This window comes from Peromyscus maniculatus, chromosome 9, assembly GCF_049852395.1.
Source record: "Peromyscus maniculatus bairdii isolate BWxNUB_F1_BW_parent chromosome 9, HU_Pman_BW_mat_3.1, whole genome shotgun sequence".
In the NCBI taxonomy this organism is placed as follows: Eukaryota; Metazoa; Chordata; class Mammalia; order Rodentia; family Cricetidae; genus Peromyscus; species Peromyscus maniculatus.
In genome coordinates, this window is record NC_134860.1 from 62,294,179 (window position 1) to 62,309,420 (window position 15,242).

Below are 15,242 nucleotides of genomic sequence, written 5' to 3' on the forward strand. Positions count from 1 at the left end.
TTCTAGAAGATGCTGGCCTTTTATTTCCCCATATCCTCCAGCTCTCCCACTCTGGGTCTGTTTGCAGCTCTGGCCTGGGTCTGAGAAAGCTGCCTCCTGAGGGAGGCCTGAGCTGCCTGCTGTCCCAGATGCTATTAGGCTTCCCCTCAGAAAGCCTTGACCGAAGTAAAAGCAGAAAGTGAGATGGCCAAGGTCCCAGTGCTGCTACTGGCCAGTTCCCATGGATGCCCATCCCCCAACCGTCTTCACCCGCCCCCCACCCCGTGGCTTTCCCTGGGTCTAGGGAGGAGAGAGTCTCTTTCCCCCATGGTTGACTGCTTTGGCTAGTCCGTTTAATTGCTAAAATGTCCATGATGTTCACGCCAGCATCAGAACGTCTCTATTCAAGTTTTCAGAACAGAATTCCAGCGCCTCCCTAACTGAGCTCAGCTCCACACTCTTAACCCAAGGGCTTTGCTGATTTTAGAACTATCAACCTCCTTATTCCACCTCAAAGGGCCAGGAGGGGGTATAGACAGCAGTGAGAGGCTCAGGAGAAGGGTTACTGAAGCCTCAGGCTAGTCCACCTTTCTTAGCTGCTCTGGCAGTCTCCAGGTAGATGGTCAGTGAGGCAAACTCCTTACGGAAATGCAAGGCCAGAGCCCTCCCTCACCTTCTGTACCGCTGCACACAGCAATCCAAATGGTCTCAAGAAAGAATCGGGACAGAGCTGAAATCCAGAAGGGAAAAAGGCAGGCCTGCACTCCACGGGGAGTCATGTCTGTTTCCTAATCTGTCTCCTGCCCCAAATAGCTCGGCTCTCCTCCCCCACTTGTGTTGATGTGTTTCCTGCCTGGGCAGCAGATGCCACCAAGACTTAACTAGGTCATGGAAGGTGGTGATGGGCTGACACAAGCCCACAGGCCATGTCCTCCTCTGACCGGGCTCCCCAGGTTCTTGGCCTACAGTCCAGAGCACAGACCTCACAAGGACACACAGCTCCGAGGGCATCTGAGCAGGGTCTTTGCTCCCTAGAGTCACAGAGCAGAGCCCTCTGGGTACCCAGAGTTTGGGAGAGCCTGTCCTCTATGTAGGGACAGGAGCCTTGGGAGACTACAGCCCCATCCCTTCCTGATCCCCTCTCTTATGGGTAGCTGGGGATCCGCTTAGGGGGAGCTTCGGGGCTGCCTTCAGCAGAACCCCAGGGTTTTCCAGCAGCACCTAGACAGCAGAGTAGCTGAGAGTATAATGTAAATCACAACAAGGAAACCTGGACTTTGACCTGATCTCAAACCCTGCGCCATTCCCACGGAGGAAAAGCAAGGTGAATGCTACCCTGCTACACGGCTTCAGCCGTACCTAATAACCCACCCTCATCAGCCTCTGCATCTGCCCCAAGTTCTCTGCCCTCTGCTCTGAATCCCCCTCCCCTCTCTGTTTTACAGACGACCACGAGCATTACCGCAGCAGGGCTGTGTATATATTCTGAACAAGATGTGTGTTCTAACCCACTGTGTAGCTGGTTTGGGAGTTGGAGCCATGAAGGAAGACATTTAGAGTTAAGTGAGGTCAGAGGGTGGATTCGGGTCTACAGGATAGTGTCCTAAGAACATCTTTGTAAGACACACACACACACACACACACACACACACACACACACACACACACACACACACACAAATGTAAGGACACAGGAAGCCACCTGACTGGAAGCTCAGAAGAGAACCTTCCCTGGGAACCTGGATCTTGGACTTCTAACAACACTGAGAAACTTCCAGCAACTCCATCCTTAACTCAGAAAAGCACCAAGAGTTTTATCCACTCAGCCTACAGCATCTTGTGGTGGAAGCATCTTGGTAGAGGAAGACAGTATTAAAGTGATTTCTGCTCACATGCTGGGCCCTGGGATTCCCGAGGAGGGGTGATCAGCAAGTGGGGTGTGTTCGCTACTTTCGTCAGAGTAGAGAAGCTGACTCAGCAGGTTCCAGGATGCACACAGTCCATCCTGGAAGGGGAGGGCTGGCTGCTGTCATGGCAATGGGACCTCATAACTGGTCACATCATGACAGCAGAGAGTGAGGAAGCAGGCCCATGGCTTGGGGTATGACTCGGAGGCTAAGAACACTTGCTATGCAAACATGAGAACTTGACTTTGAATCCTCAGCACCCACATCATGTCTGGGTATGGCTGCAAGGGCCCAGGACCCCAGCAATGGGGAGGCAGAGCAGGAAGATTCTCATAACCTGCTGGTCAGCCAGCCTAACCCAAACAGCAAGATTCAGGTGCAGTAAGAGACTGTCTTGCTGGGCGGTGGTGGCACACGCCTTTAATCCCTGCACCCGGGAGGCAGAGGCAAGCGGATCTCAGTGAGTTTGAGACCAGTCTGGTCACAGAGTGAGTTCCAGGACAGCAAGGATTGTTACAAAGAGAAACCCTGGAGAGAGAGAGAGAGAGAGAGAGAGAGAGAGAGAGAGAGAGAGAGAGAGAGAGAGAGAGAGAGAGACTGACTCAAGAGAATAAGGCAGACAGCAATAAAGACCTCAACTCTCACATACACACAATACACCTCTCTCTCTCTCTCTCTCTCTCTCTCTCTCTCTCTCTCTCTCTCTCTCTCTCTCACACACACACACACACACACACACACACACACACACACACACACACACAAACACACACACACACACACACACACAGTGAGTGGCAGGGAGAAGTAGGCCAGCTATAACTTCAGACTCCACTCCTGCTGGGTCATGTCAATGAGACAGGCCCTAAATTCAAAAGATTCCGTCCTACCCACCCAAAACAGTACTGGCAGCCATAGTGTTCACACATAGGAGCCTGTAGGGGACATTTCACATTCGAACCACAGCAGGACCACCACCCCTGTGGCTTACATCAGTGGATCTGTCTGTGTACACAGGGCAGTGCTTTTTTAAAAGCCTGGCTTTGGCATTCTTGCTTCTACAGAACAGTGTGCTGTTTCAAGGCTCTGTGAATGGAAAGTCATGCCCATGGCTGCAGTGAGACGTCGAACTTACTCCTCTTCCCAGTCTCGCCTCTCCTTGAGCTCCAGCCCCTGGCGATGGCAGGTGTTTTCTCTATGCCTGTGGTTTTGTCTTTCCAAAAAATACGGCAAGGAGCCATTTGTGTCTGAGTTCATCACCGACCCGATCTGCTTGTGTTCGGGGTGCTGGCTGGTTCGGTAATGGCAGGGAGATTGTTACCAGGGTTTAGTAGTTCTAAAACAGCCACTACGAAAGCTAGGATTGTTTTTTGATGTGGACATGTATTTTCTTTCTTTCATTTCCTCTTTCTTTCGCAGAACAGGGCATTGAACCCAGAACCTCACTTATGCTAGGCCAGTACTGAACACTAAGCCGCATCCTCAGCCTCCTCCCCCCCCCCATTTTGAAATATGACCTAAGTTACTCAAGCTGGCCTTGAACTCATTCTGTAGTCCAGGTTGGCCTTGAACCTATGATCTTCTTGTCTCTGCCTCTGTCCTTGGTAGCCGGGATTACAGGCCTGTGCCACCAGGCCTGGCCCAATGCTGTTTTCATTAGAATGTGAATGCCTGGAGATTGTCTGGGGTATAAACGAGGATAATGCATATGTGTTCTCCTGGAAGCTATGCTGGGAAGCTGTATGGGAATTTCTGGGAAATCTCTATAAATAGCTTTACTCCATCTCACATGCACATGTGACACCCCCCCCCCACACACACACCCCACGCAGGGCCCCACTGTTTTGTAAACAGTGAGAGCCACAAGGTTCTGTGGTCCTCACTCGGCAGTGAAAAGGTAGGAGCTTGCTTGATGAATCCCAAAACTTAGCTTCAAGCTGGTGGCAGTGTTACACATTCTCTTTGTGACAAATATCACATCTAATAATGAGCTGTTTAACATTTCATGAGGCTTTCAGTCATTCTGATGGGACATTTCAAATAATTTAAACACATTTACATTCGTTTATTTTGTGTGTGTGTGTGTGTGTGTGTGTGTGTGTGTGTGTGTGTGTGTGTGTTGGTATGTGGAGGCACACATCTACGGAGGCCGGAGGATAGCCTTGAGTACCATTCCTGAGATGGATGCCACCCATTTCAAAAGAGAGTTGGTCATTGATCTGGAACTCACCAAGTAGACTAGGCTTACTAGCTAGAAAGCCCCGAGGGATCTATCTACCTGTCTGCCACACACACACCCATGGCCCAGATTATAAGGTACTATACCTGGTTTTTATTTTTATGTGGGTTTGGTGATCAAATTCATCCTTGTGCTTATAAGCACCTTATAAATTAAGTAGCCTCCCCAACCCAATCATGGGGATTTTGAGGGTCACAATTCAATCTACAGCAAATTCCTCCTGCTCTTCCTCCAGGCCACTGCGAGACTCAACTTTTTCCTCTGAGGACTCTGCCCCATGGCCCCTTCCACACTGTGACCCTACCCTGTCCTCTAGGGACACGCTTACTCCATGCACCTGGCGCAGTGACCTTCCGCTGACCCCAGTGACACACCCTTACTCCATGGTGCATTAAGCATTCTCTTTGCTCTGTCTTTCTCCTGGCTTGGGAGTTCCCAGAGCTCAGAGAAGATCCACTGTTCCCCTGGCTTCATCCTCCAAGGCTGGCATGTCGAAATGCTCAACAGCGCCTGGGTTCAACACAAATGAGAGGTGAGTACAGGCAGGACCCAGCCCAGCGCCCCACAAAGGGTGTGCCCCCATCGCCCCAGGCTGTACCACCTGAGCTTCCCGTTGAGAGGCACTGTCTTTGCAAGGAGACGGTAGCAGTGAACCCGAGTGATTACATCAGAGGCTTGGAATCCCACAGGTCCCGTGCTGGGATATCAGCCTTAGTGCAATGCTTCTCAACCTGTAGGCTGCGACCCCTCTGTGGTTGAACGACACTTTCACAAGGGGCCACGTGAGACCATCGGAAAACACAGTGTTTACATTAGATTCACAACAGTAGCAGAATTACACTTATGAAGCAACAATGAAAGTAATTTTATGGTTGGAGGTCCCCACAGCATGAGGAACTGTATTAAAGGGTTGCAGCGTTAGGAAGGTTGAGAACCACTGTGTGGGTGCACTAACCCTCTCAACACCACAGAGATGTGTCATCATCCATTTTCAGAGAAATAAGGGCATCCAAGAAGTGACTCCTGCTGGCGACATGAGCTATGCTCGTAGAGTGCGCACTGATACCTCTGCCGTGCCATCCGGCTTATTGGGACCACACACCTCAGCTTCCTTCTCCTTAACAAAGGCTGTGTCTTCAGTCATTGTGTGCTGGGCCACCCACAAACCAGTCTGTGGGAGCACCACTGTTTATGGAGCTCCCCCACTCCACCTCCTCTCTCCCTCATCATTGCACCCTCCCCATCCTCCTCTTCCTGGAGCACTCAGGAGACCGTCTGCTGCTCAGGATGGCCCACCCAGCCTATTGTGATCTCAGTGGTCACCTAGGCCCCGCCCTCCATCCGCTTGCCTAAGCTGAAGTCCCCCAGTGCTGATGAGCAGGCAAGCTGATGAAAAGATGGAGGGATGGAAGAGCAGGACTGTTGCTGCCATTGGCCTTCCTGTTGCCCTGGGCACGTAGCTCACTGGCATGTAGGTCTCTGGGGGACCCTGTGGTTCAGTCCCTAAGGGGTGGTAGAATCATCTGGGAGCCAAAGGCAAGTTCCCAGGGATGCTGATTCAGTAGTTGGAGGGGCAGGATTTAGGAACCTGAGGTAGCTGGTCTCTGATCACATGATCACTGAGATTTTTTTTAACACCTACCCTTTATAGATACTTGGGGGCAGAGCCGTGTGTGTGTGTGTGTGTGTGTGTGTGTGTGTGTGTGTGTGTGTGTGTGATTTGCTATCTGTGTAAGTACTGGAGTTTCTTAGGGTTAGTGGCCACACGGGTACATATTTCAGAAAAGGTAGCCAGCTGTTGGGGCAGTGAAGCCTACTGGCCTCATCAGGAAGGCTTAAGTCCAGAAGGATCTTTAAAGAAACTCTGCCACCACTGGGCGGTGGTGGTGGCGGCGGCGGCGGCGGCGGCGGCGGCGGCGGCGGCGGCGGCGCACGCCTTTAATCCCAGCACTCGGGAGGCAGAGCCAGGTGGATCTCTGTGAGTTCGAGGCCAGCCTGGGCTACCAAGTGAGCTCCAGGAAAGGCGCAAAGCTACACAGAGAAACCCTGTCTCAAAAAACCAAAAAAAAAAAAAAAAAAAAGAAAGAAAAGAAACTCTGCCACCGTGCTGAAAACCTTCGGAAGGGTCTAATGCAAAGCCACCATGTTACAGCACTCGAGCAAGGTGGGACATCAGTGTCCCCAGTGGTGGGCTCCTGTCTGAGACAGAGAATGCATGTGTGCAGTCCAGGCCAATGGATTGGTCAACAAACTTCAACCCCCTGCCACAGGGCATGCTGTTTTAGAAACTGTGTTTACAGCAGAGACGGACAGAGATTTTTTTCTCTCTCTCTCAAGGTTTTTGGGCTATCTGGTGGTGGGCATGACGCCTTCAACACAAGCACAAGAGCTGGACGGTTGGTTCAGGCCTCTAATCCAGCTACCAAGGAGGATGAGTCAAGGGGATCTCAGGTTCGAGCCTAGCCTAGGCTACAAGAGTGAGCTCAAGGCTGGCCTAGACAACTTAATAAGACTCCATTCCCATTATAAAAAAGTGAAAAGAGAGCCGGGGAAACGTTCGCTCACCGGTAGAACGCTTACCTCTCCCCAGTGTGACGTCACAAAATCCCAGAGTAAACCTTGTTGACTGTGTTCTTATACAATGGCGTGAAACAGACAAAACAGGCTAGTGGGGGGGGGGAACCTGGGGGGAGCCAGTGAAATCAGTCAGCTAGGGTCCTTCCGTACTCATCACACTTGATTCTCCGGATGGGGAGGCATATTTGTAAGCATCGTGCAAAGGCCCTGCACAGGGAACGAGCTTAATACACTGCAAAAGCAGACAGGCTGGTATAAATGGGAAAGAGGGCCCAGTGCAGAGCTAAGAGATCTGCAGGGCCCCGGATTGCCAACCTTTGTCAAAATGCTGAACTCAGAGTTCCTGGTTCCTCTAGACTGCCTGGCCAACAAATCCCAGGGATCTATCTGCCTGTCTCCACCTTTCCAGTGAGGGTGCCACTGAGCCCAGCTTTTTACATGGGTTCTGGGGGATCCAATCCTGGTCTTCAAGCACTTTACCAACTGAGCAATCTCCCTAGCTGTGGGGCATTTACCCACCAACCCCATAGTTTCCCAGAGTTCTCTTGAGTGTGAGCAGCAGGAAATATTAGATAGAAGGATTTAGATTGTGGAGATAAACAAAATAAAGGATAGCCTCAAAAGGGCCTGGAACCTTTTCCAATGGGCCCCAGAGTATTTATAGAGACGCCATGGGGTGGAGCAACAGACCTCCTCCCCCAGCACAGCCAAGTGCAAACCATTTCAGACACCTGCACTCAGGCCCGTGGTCCTAATCATCCTCTATGCGGACCTGCTGGGTAAAGCCACGAGGAACCTGAAAACAGGCTCCCACACCTAACCCTGTCTGCCTGTTCTTGAGAGTGATACTGGGTTTAAATCTGGTAAGATTGTGTCCATCCACAGTGCAACATGCACCACTATCAGTCGGTACTCCGTTCTGCAGCCTGCATGGCTATGCCGTCCCATCCTATGACTTCAGATGATTCTTTTCATTTGTTTTTTGAGAGGCATTTCTCAGGGTTGTGGGACTCAGAATCCCACCAGCATCCCAGCGCTGCCCACCTGTCAGCAGAAACTGCTGGCGGTTCTGCTGAGCTTCGGTACTGACTGCATGCACTTGATTGCCTGGAGGATGTCAATAGTCACAGTCCCTACCTATTCATAACAGACCCAGCTCTCCAGGGAAACCTTCCTGCCACGTCGGTCCTCAACAGGGTGGATGGGGTCCCAACAATCAGTGTTGTACTAGAATGTCCCAGGTTCACAGTAAGCGATCATCTAAACCACATGCTTCTGGCCCAGTGAAGGCTTTTAAAGATTGGACAGTACGTGGAATTCAGAAGCTCTGAGCAAGAAGGGAGCAGCTGGGTTTGGAATAGTCACACTTAGCTGAAAGTCCCTCTCTGCTGCCTACTTCTGTGTGAGCTTGAGCGATCAGCTTCTGTCTTCCCCGCAAAGTGAGACTGCAGACACACCGCGGAGCCTTGTTGGGGTTATTAAGAGTCTTTTGCTCACACATGAAACCCAGTAGCTGGCTCAGCGAAGATGCTCAAGAGGTGGCAGATGTGACTGTTTCCAAAAGATAAGACTGAAGTGCGTTATTGTGTGAGCCCAAGCTGACTTCCAGCTCTCTCATTCTGCGTGCTTGTTCACAAACAGTCGTTTCAAGTAAGCGTTTAATTTCTCCCACCCCCATGTGCCTTTTTGACTGTGAAGGAATTCTAAGGTTCCCTTGCCGGAATACCAGGTGTCCCCATCTGAGATGAGATTGTAGGTGCTTTCTAGTGTGACGGCTTCCACCAGGAAGGGTCAGATATGCCTCCTTGACATGCTCAAGGCAGATGAGGCAGGGATTCCTGGAGTTGCTCTTCACGTCTTCAAATGCAACGACGCTTCTGCAGACCGCCCGCTCTCCCTCAAATGTGATGACGCGTCTGTTGATCACCCACTTGTCCTCTGCTCGGGCTCCCTGATTTGGGAACTCAAAGGGTTAAATAAAGGCTCCTCAATCCCCAGCTCCCTGTTCATGCCACTGGTGGTTCAAGAAATTTTACCACTGATACTATGATCATTCATAATTATCCAGCCATCTATATACTCATTAGTCCACTACCTACCCACATATCTATCCGTCTACTCCATCTCTTCAACCATCCAGTTTATCTCAGCACCCCAGTACACCCATTTATTCCATTACTGGGCATTGGGTTCCTGCCAGCCCCTTTTCCTAGGTGGTGTGGCCATAAGAATTAGTCACACATGGCTCCTGCCCTCATGGGGATTAGACTCCAATGAGAGAAACAGACGTCAAGAGTTTACAAACATTTGTTAACTGTTGCTATTGTTCCGTGGAGAATACCTGATACAAAAATGATACTGCAATTAAGGCAATGTAAAGTTTTACACACACACACACACACACACACTACTCCCATAGCCCAGGTTAGCCTCAAACTCCAGCTTCTCCTGCCTCAGTTTTGCCCAGCTTGGCAAAAATTACTTTAGGATTGAGCTAAGATGCCCAGGGTAGACAGAGGCACAGATCAGAGAGGAGTCAGTGGAAGGACCATGAGGCAGGAAGCAGCAGGTCACTTCCAGGGAACTGAAAGAAGGCCCGCGGTATTGGGGAAGGCATGGAAAGACAGAGAAGCAGTGGCTGGTAGTGGGGGTGGTGACACAAGAGTTGGGGTGGCGATGTGTGGTGTGAATGTGTGGTAGAGGTTTGTGGTGTTGGTGTGTGTGTTGGTGATGGGGCTGTGTGGCAGGGATGCGTGGTAAAGTTCTGCGGCGGCGATAGAGTTCTGTGGTCGTGGGGTGTATGGTGGTCGGCTTCTGTGGTGGGTGGTATAGTTCTTTGGTGACAGAGCTCTTTGGTGATGGCCTGTGTGAGGATGGGGTGTGCAGTGAGATTGTGTGGATGGAGTGGATGGTGTGACTGTGTGGTAGGGCGGCATAGTGGTAGGGTATGTGGCAGAGGTCTGTGGTGGTAGACATATGTTAATGGGGTGTATACGGTGGAGATGGTAGTGTGTGTAAGAGCACCATGTGTGGTAGGGTGGCAGCTATGATGACGTGGGTGTGGGATTGTGACTAGAGAAAGCTGCAATAGAAACACTGCTGTATTTTCCTGTAAGAATCGTGTGAATGCCGTTGTCAATAGGCCACGGTCCTTGCTCCCAACTCAGCTCTGCTGGATAGAAGCTGTTGGACCTTTGGCCTGATGTTCAGCCTCAGGCTTCATTCTTTAAAACAGGGCAGCAACAGTGTTAGGTGAAACAGCACAGTGCTTTGCAAACAGTGAGTATTCAATACTGTAGATTTTATTGCATTTATTTATCGCTTATTTGGAATAGTACTGGAAGGGTGTGGGCGGGCTCAGCAGTAGAGGTACATGTTTGCCTAGCATGTACCAGGCCCAGGGACTGACCCACAGTACTAAGAAGGAGGAAGAGGAGGTGGAAAGGGAAGAGAAAAAAAGGAAGAAGAAGAAAGGACAGGGAGGGAACTGGAAGAGGAGGAAAAGAGGAGAAAACAATGAAATAGTACTGGAAAGGCAGCAAAGATGTCAAAACAACCCTGCCATACAGGAAATGTCAAAATCTCTTCTGGGGAGAATTGGAATGATTCTTGGAATTACAGTTGCACGAAAGCTTGTTCCCTAATCACAATAGAAAAGTCAGGACAGGAGCAGGAGAGTGGGTGGGACCATCTTCCTCTGACTATTGGTTTGATGACATCGGGAAGGTGCAGGAAAATGCACATTCACTGTGTACAGTGGGACGCCAGACCATCGGCATCTTCGGGAGACAGTGAGGCATCATTTAAAGAATGGAACACCACTATACAGACTTTTGGGGAATGACAAGATCCAGCTGCAGGCCGTGGGGTTTCGAGTCTCCTTTCTCACGGGCCTCACAGAATCATTCCAAGACTTGGATTTGGATTCCAAGCAAATGGCAGCGAAGGAGGCGTCCAGTGCACTCCACACTCGTATGGCCGAGCCCTAGAGAGACGTGTGGTGGACTTGGATCAGTCTGTGGGTCCCTCTGCTGAGCCCTGCGGCCTGTGTGAGTCGGGAGAACAGGCTTGTAGTTAAGCTTCCTCCAAGACCCCCAAACTCGACTTTTGGGTCCTAGAACTTTCTTCCTCTCCCTCATTTTTTTTTTTTTTTTTTTTTTTTTTTTTAGTAACATGTGGCCAGGGAATAAGCGCCAGATCTCAACCACAGTACAATGTTTCTGCTATCTTGGGAGGAGAACCTGTGAACATCCTGGAGTTCCCATGGCACGTGGGGATTATGAGTCTCGGCAATCATGTCTGTGGGGGATCTATTCTTAGTGAGTGGTGGATTCTAACTGCATCCCATTGCTTCGGCCAAATCAACAAGTAAGTGTTCCTGTAAGAAGTTTGGGGTGAGTGTGCATGTGCGCGTGTGCATGTGCGTGCATGTGCGTGCGTGCATGTGTGTGTGTGTGTGTGTGTGTGTGTGTGTGTGTGTGTGTGTGTGTTGGTACTAGGGATTGAGCCTAGGGGCCCATGCTGGGCAAGTGCTCTCTGCAGTTCAAGCCTTCTTTTGGCTTTTTATTTTGAGGCAAAGTCTCACAAAATTTCTAGGCTGGCCCGGAACTCATTCTATAGCCCAACGAGGCCTTGAATTTGTAATTCTCCTGTCTCAGCTTCCCCAGTAGCTGACCCTGTAGGGCCGTGTCAACAGGCTAATGCTTAGGATTTTCTTCCTAACCAGTGTTGCTGAATGCTTGTCCCGGAGGTTGATGACCCTGGAACTTCATTCAGCCAGCTGTGTGACTCCATGAGGAGGTGCTAAAATGGCCTGTGTGGCTGAGTATTCCACCTGGCCTCTGGGAAGTGAACGGTTCTCCTCCCAGGATCCTATCCATCTTGTGGTGTGCTCCAGGCTGGGCGGCTCGCTAAGTACCTGTGGATATGATCCGACGCAATAAACACCTTTCTAAGCTGGTTACGGTAGTCCCTGCTTCTCACTGAGCACTCGGGATGAGCCTGGAGGATGACTTGTCAGGGGCCAGCCTGGACTACATAAGGAAGGCCTTGTCTTAAACACACACACACACACACACACACACACACACACACACACACACACACACACACACACACACACGTCTATCACTACTTGCTCTACATAAGGAAGGCCTTGTCTTAAACACACACACACACACACACACACACACACACACACACACACACACACACGTCTATCACTACTTGCTCTTGTTGGAGACACAGTGGGTGGTGAAAGACCGCAGAGTAGGAGGAACACGGAAGGCACTGGCAGGGGAGGGTGGGGCGCCAGCTCTTGAGCATCTATTACCAGCTCTGGGCTAGTGTACAAGTCCTTGAGTCTCATGACTCTTCCCAGACTCCTGCTCTATAATCAATCCAGCCCTTCTTGAGAGTCAAGGATGGCGTCCTGGTGTCCTCCAACTGCCTAGATGCTGGTTTGTCCAAGTAAGATCGTCAGGCTAGATGCTGGAACTCCAGCTGCCTCCTCTGCTCAGATCCCTTCAGCCCCTCACTACGTGGGACATAGCCTCTGATGGCAGGAGGATTTTTTTCCCTTAGGAATCCCTCCTTTCCACCTCTATCGTTCACCTTCTCTCTCCTCTTATGTTAAATGAGCTCGAACCTGGAGATCACGCACGGCAGAGATGACTTCAAGAACACGGAGGACTTGACGTATAAGGAAGTAGACAAGGTGATCGTACACCCGAGTTTTGACAGCTGGCTCCTGGACAATGACATAGCTTTGCTCTTGCTCAGGTCCCCATTAAACCTGACTGTCAACAGTGTACCCATCTGCGTTTCAGAAGTCTCCAACGTACTGGCATGGGATAACTGCTGGGTGACTGGATGGGGCATTACCAATACCAGTGAGTGACTCTGGCTTGGGTGTTACAGGGTGGCATGTGGCTGGTGTTCAGAAGGGTTAGAAAAGCCTAGAAGCTCTGCCTGGTGGACCTGGTGACTTCAGGCCCGTATCGTCCCTTACCCTCAGTCCCTCAAGCAGCCAGCCTTCATGAGACTTCTGGGGCGAACGGTGTGCTTATGCTCTAGAACGTGAACCCTGGACAGCACCTCAGGAGAAACCCAGACAGAAGTTTGCCAAGTCCCAAAGTTCACTCAGTTGCAATCTGGGGGACTATGGGAGGACCCAGGGCAGCAGTGTGGACCGCCTCTGCTCTGGATGATGGCGTCAGCATTGCTTGACTAAGGCTAAGGGCTCTAACTAACTGAAAGCCCCAGATCCAGGCCAAGGGAAAAAAAAATCACTGAGTATAAAATGTCCTTTGTAGAAGCAACTTGCAGCCCACTCCTAGACCCTTCCCAGTCATGCCTGTAAACTGATCCCTTTTGTCCAGGTTCTTGGTAAGCATGTCTTGCCCCATAATCCATCAGCAGGGAACACCTTGCAAGTCATGTTGTTCCTCTGTGTAAGCCCTCACATGGCCGAACCTGTGTTCTGGTGTTGGGTTCCAAAGTCCCAACCTGGGTGGGAGTTCATCTTCGATGATTTTTATGAGCTTAAAAGAAACAAAGCAACCAAGTTCTTGACACCAGAGTCCTCAAGTATCGTTCAACACACATGCCTTGACTTTCTATTCCGGAAGCATCCTAGACACAGGATTCGGCAATACCTAAAGAGAAAGAAAGCATCTGTACCCTGGGAAGTGAGTGCTCCTCCCTGGTGAATGTCTCAAGGAGCCTGGGGTGGTACAAGCTCAGGTGTCAGCCTGGGTTCTCTTGATCATCATGGATTCAAACAAACATGTTTCCAGGATTCCAGCGGGTGATTGTGCCTACTGTAGGATTGGAAGATGTTAAACTCAGGCTGAGATTAGGCAGGGTCCTAGTCCTGGGGAACTATGGATGCTTGGGAGATCTTGATGGTCTTCTAGACACCTCTTCCTCTCCCACATTCCCACCAAACTTGACTGATCTCTGGGCGAACAGAAGTTCTTGCGTATTGGGGTGATGTGGGAGGGCCCTGGCACTCAACTTAAAGGGACCATTTTAGCTGAGGCTCTCTCTTCTCCGCTGCTTCTCCTCTGGGTCAGGTTTAGTAAAAGTCCAGCCCTCAAAGCTGCAGAAAGTCAATGTGGAGCTGTTTGGATGGGACTGGTGCGGCCAGGTTTTGCCTCTACTGACCAAGAACATGCTGTGTGCTGGGGCTCGAGATGCTGGGAAGGATGCCTGCCAGGTAAAGGGTTGGTTGGGCTCTGCCTGGGGAGGGTGGCTGGCTTTTCTGTCCAATGGATGAGATGCCACATCTCTTCCCTGGGACCACAGTAGCAAATAACCCAAGCTGGGTACCTTTCATCAACATACACGATCCTCCCACCGCTCAGGATGACACAAGCCCTAAATCAATACATGGGCAAGGCCTGTTCCCTCCCCAGCTCTCGAAGGGGGGCCATGGCCACCTCTCCTAGCTCCTGGTGTGGCCTTGCTCTAATGTGTGCCTACAAGGGTGGCTTCTGATTTACTTACTCCCCGCCCCACCCAGTCATTTAAAAAGCAGTGCTTTAAGTATTACATTTTATAATTCTAACATAACACTGCTCTTTTTGCATTTCCTATATATTCGTCTGTGTGTCCAGTAGATTCAACCAATGGTTTTTTTTTTTTAATGAGGCATGATAGATTTTTGCTTCTTCTGTTTACTTTTTGCAATTGTGAGGAAAGTAGAGAAAGCTGAGCTGGTAGAAAATGCATTCTTGGGGAAAGCATAAGTTTTTGATATAGAAACATTAAAAAAAGGATGCATTAATCAATGACCTAGGTGGTGGTGATGATGATGGTGGTGGTGGTGGTGATGATGATGATGTTGGTGATGGTGGTGGTGGTGGTGGTGATGATGGTGATGATGGTGGTAGTGGTGGTGATGATGGTGGTGGTGATGATGGTGATGATGATGATGATGGTGGTGGTGATGATGGTGGTGTTGATGGTGATGATGATGATGATGGTGGTGGTGATGATGGTGGTGGTGATGATAATAATGGTGGTGAAAATCAGTCTTTCATCAAGTTGTCACTCATCCAATTGCTTTTAACTAACTTGCTTGCTCCCTACCAACAGTCACAGCTGTGTGGCTGGAGAACTGAATAAAAACCAGACACCTGCCACCCCAGGGACTCTCCAGTACCTTCTGTCAAGATGCTCACACTTCAGCGGGCTATGGGGGTGGCTTCCTACTGCCCTTCCCCTCCCCAACAACTTTTCTCTCCTAGGGTGACAGCGGAGGACCTCTAGTTTGCAACAAGAAGAGAAACATAACCACTTGGTACCAGTTGGGAATTGTCAGCTGGGGCGTGGGCTGTGGCAGGAAGAACGTCCCCGGAGTGTACACCAAGGTGTCGCATTACCTGGAGTGGATTAGGAAGGAGACAGCCAAGGCAGGAAAGCCTTACGTGTACGTGGAGGACTCTGCATGCTCTTCGCCCATCTCGTGCTGGCCTCTCGTGTTCCTATATTTTGTAATGTTCTAACCTGGCGATTAAACACGATGCTGTCCCCAA

At 50.4% G+C, this 15,242-nt stretch overlaps 1 protein-coding gene across 2 annotated transcripts; it reads left to right on the plus strand.

Moving 5' to 3' along the window:
- Positions 1–5,466: 5,466 nt before the first annotated feature.
- On the plus strand, positions 5,467–15,242 carry LOC102912915 (serine protease 52-like). Of its 2 annotated transcripts, none has more exons than XM_042285013.2 (5): positions 5,467–5,596; positions 10,872–11,070; positions 12,343–12,593; positions 13,779–13,921; positions 14,955–15,242. In XM_042285013.2, exons 1-5 carry the CDS (start codon positions 5,515–5,517, stop codon positions 15,210–15,212), a joined length of 933 nt encoding a protein of 310 aa, XP_042140947.1. In that variant the 5' UTR covers positions 5,467–5,514; the 3' UTR covers positions 15,213–15,242. The 2 variants fall into 2 exon arrangements, with proteins under 2 accessions (XP_042140947.1, XP_076401301.1); XM_076545186.1 differs by lacking the exon at positions 5,467–5,596 and adding an exon at positions 10,443–10,751.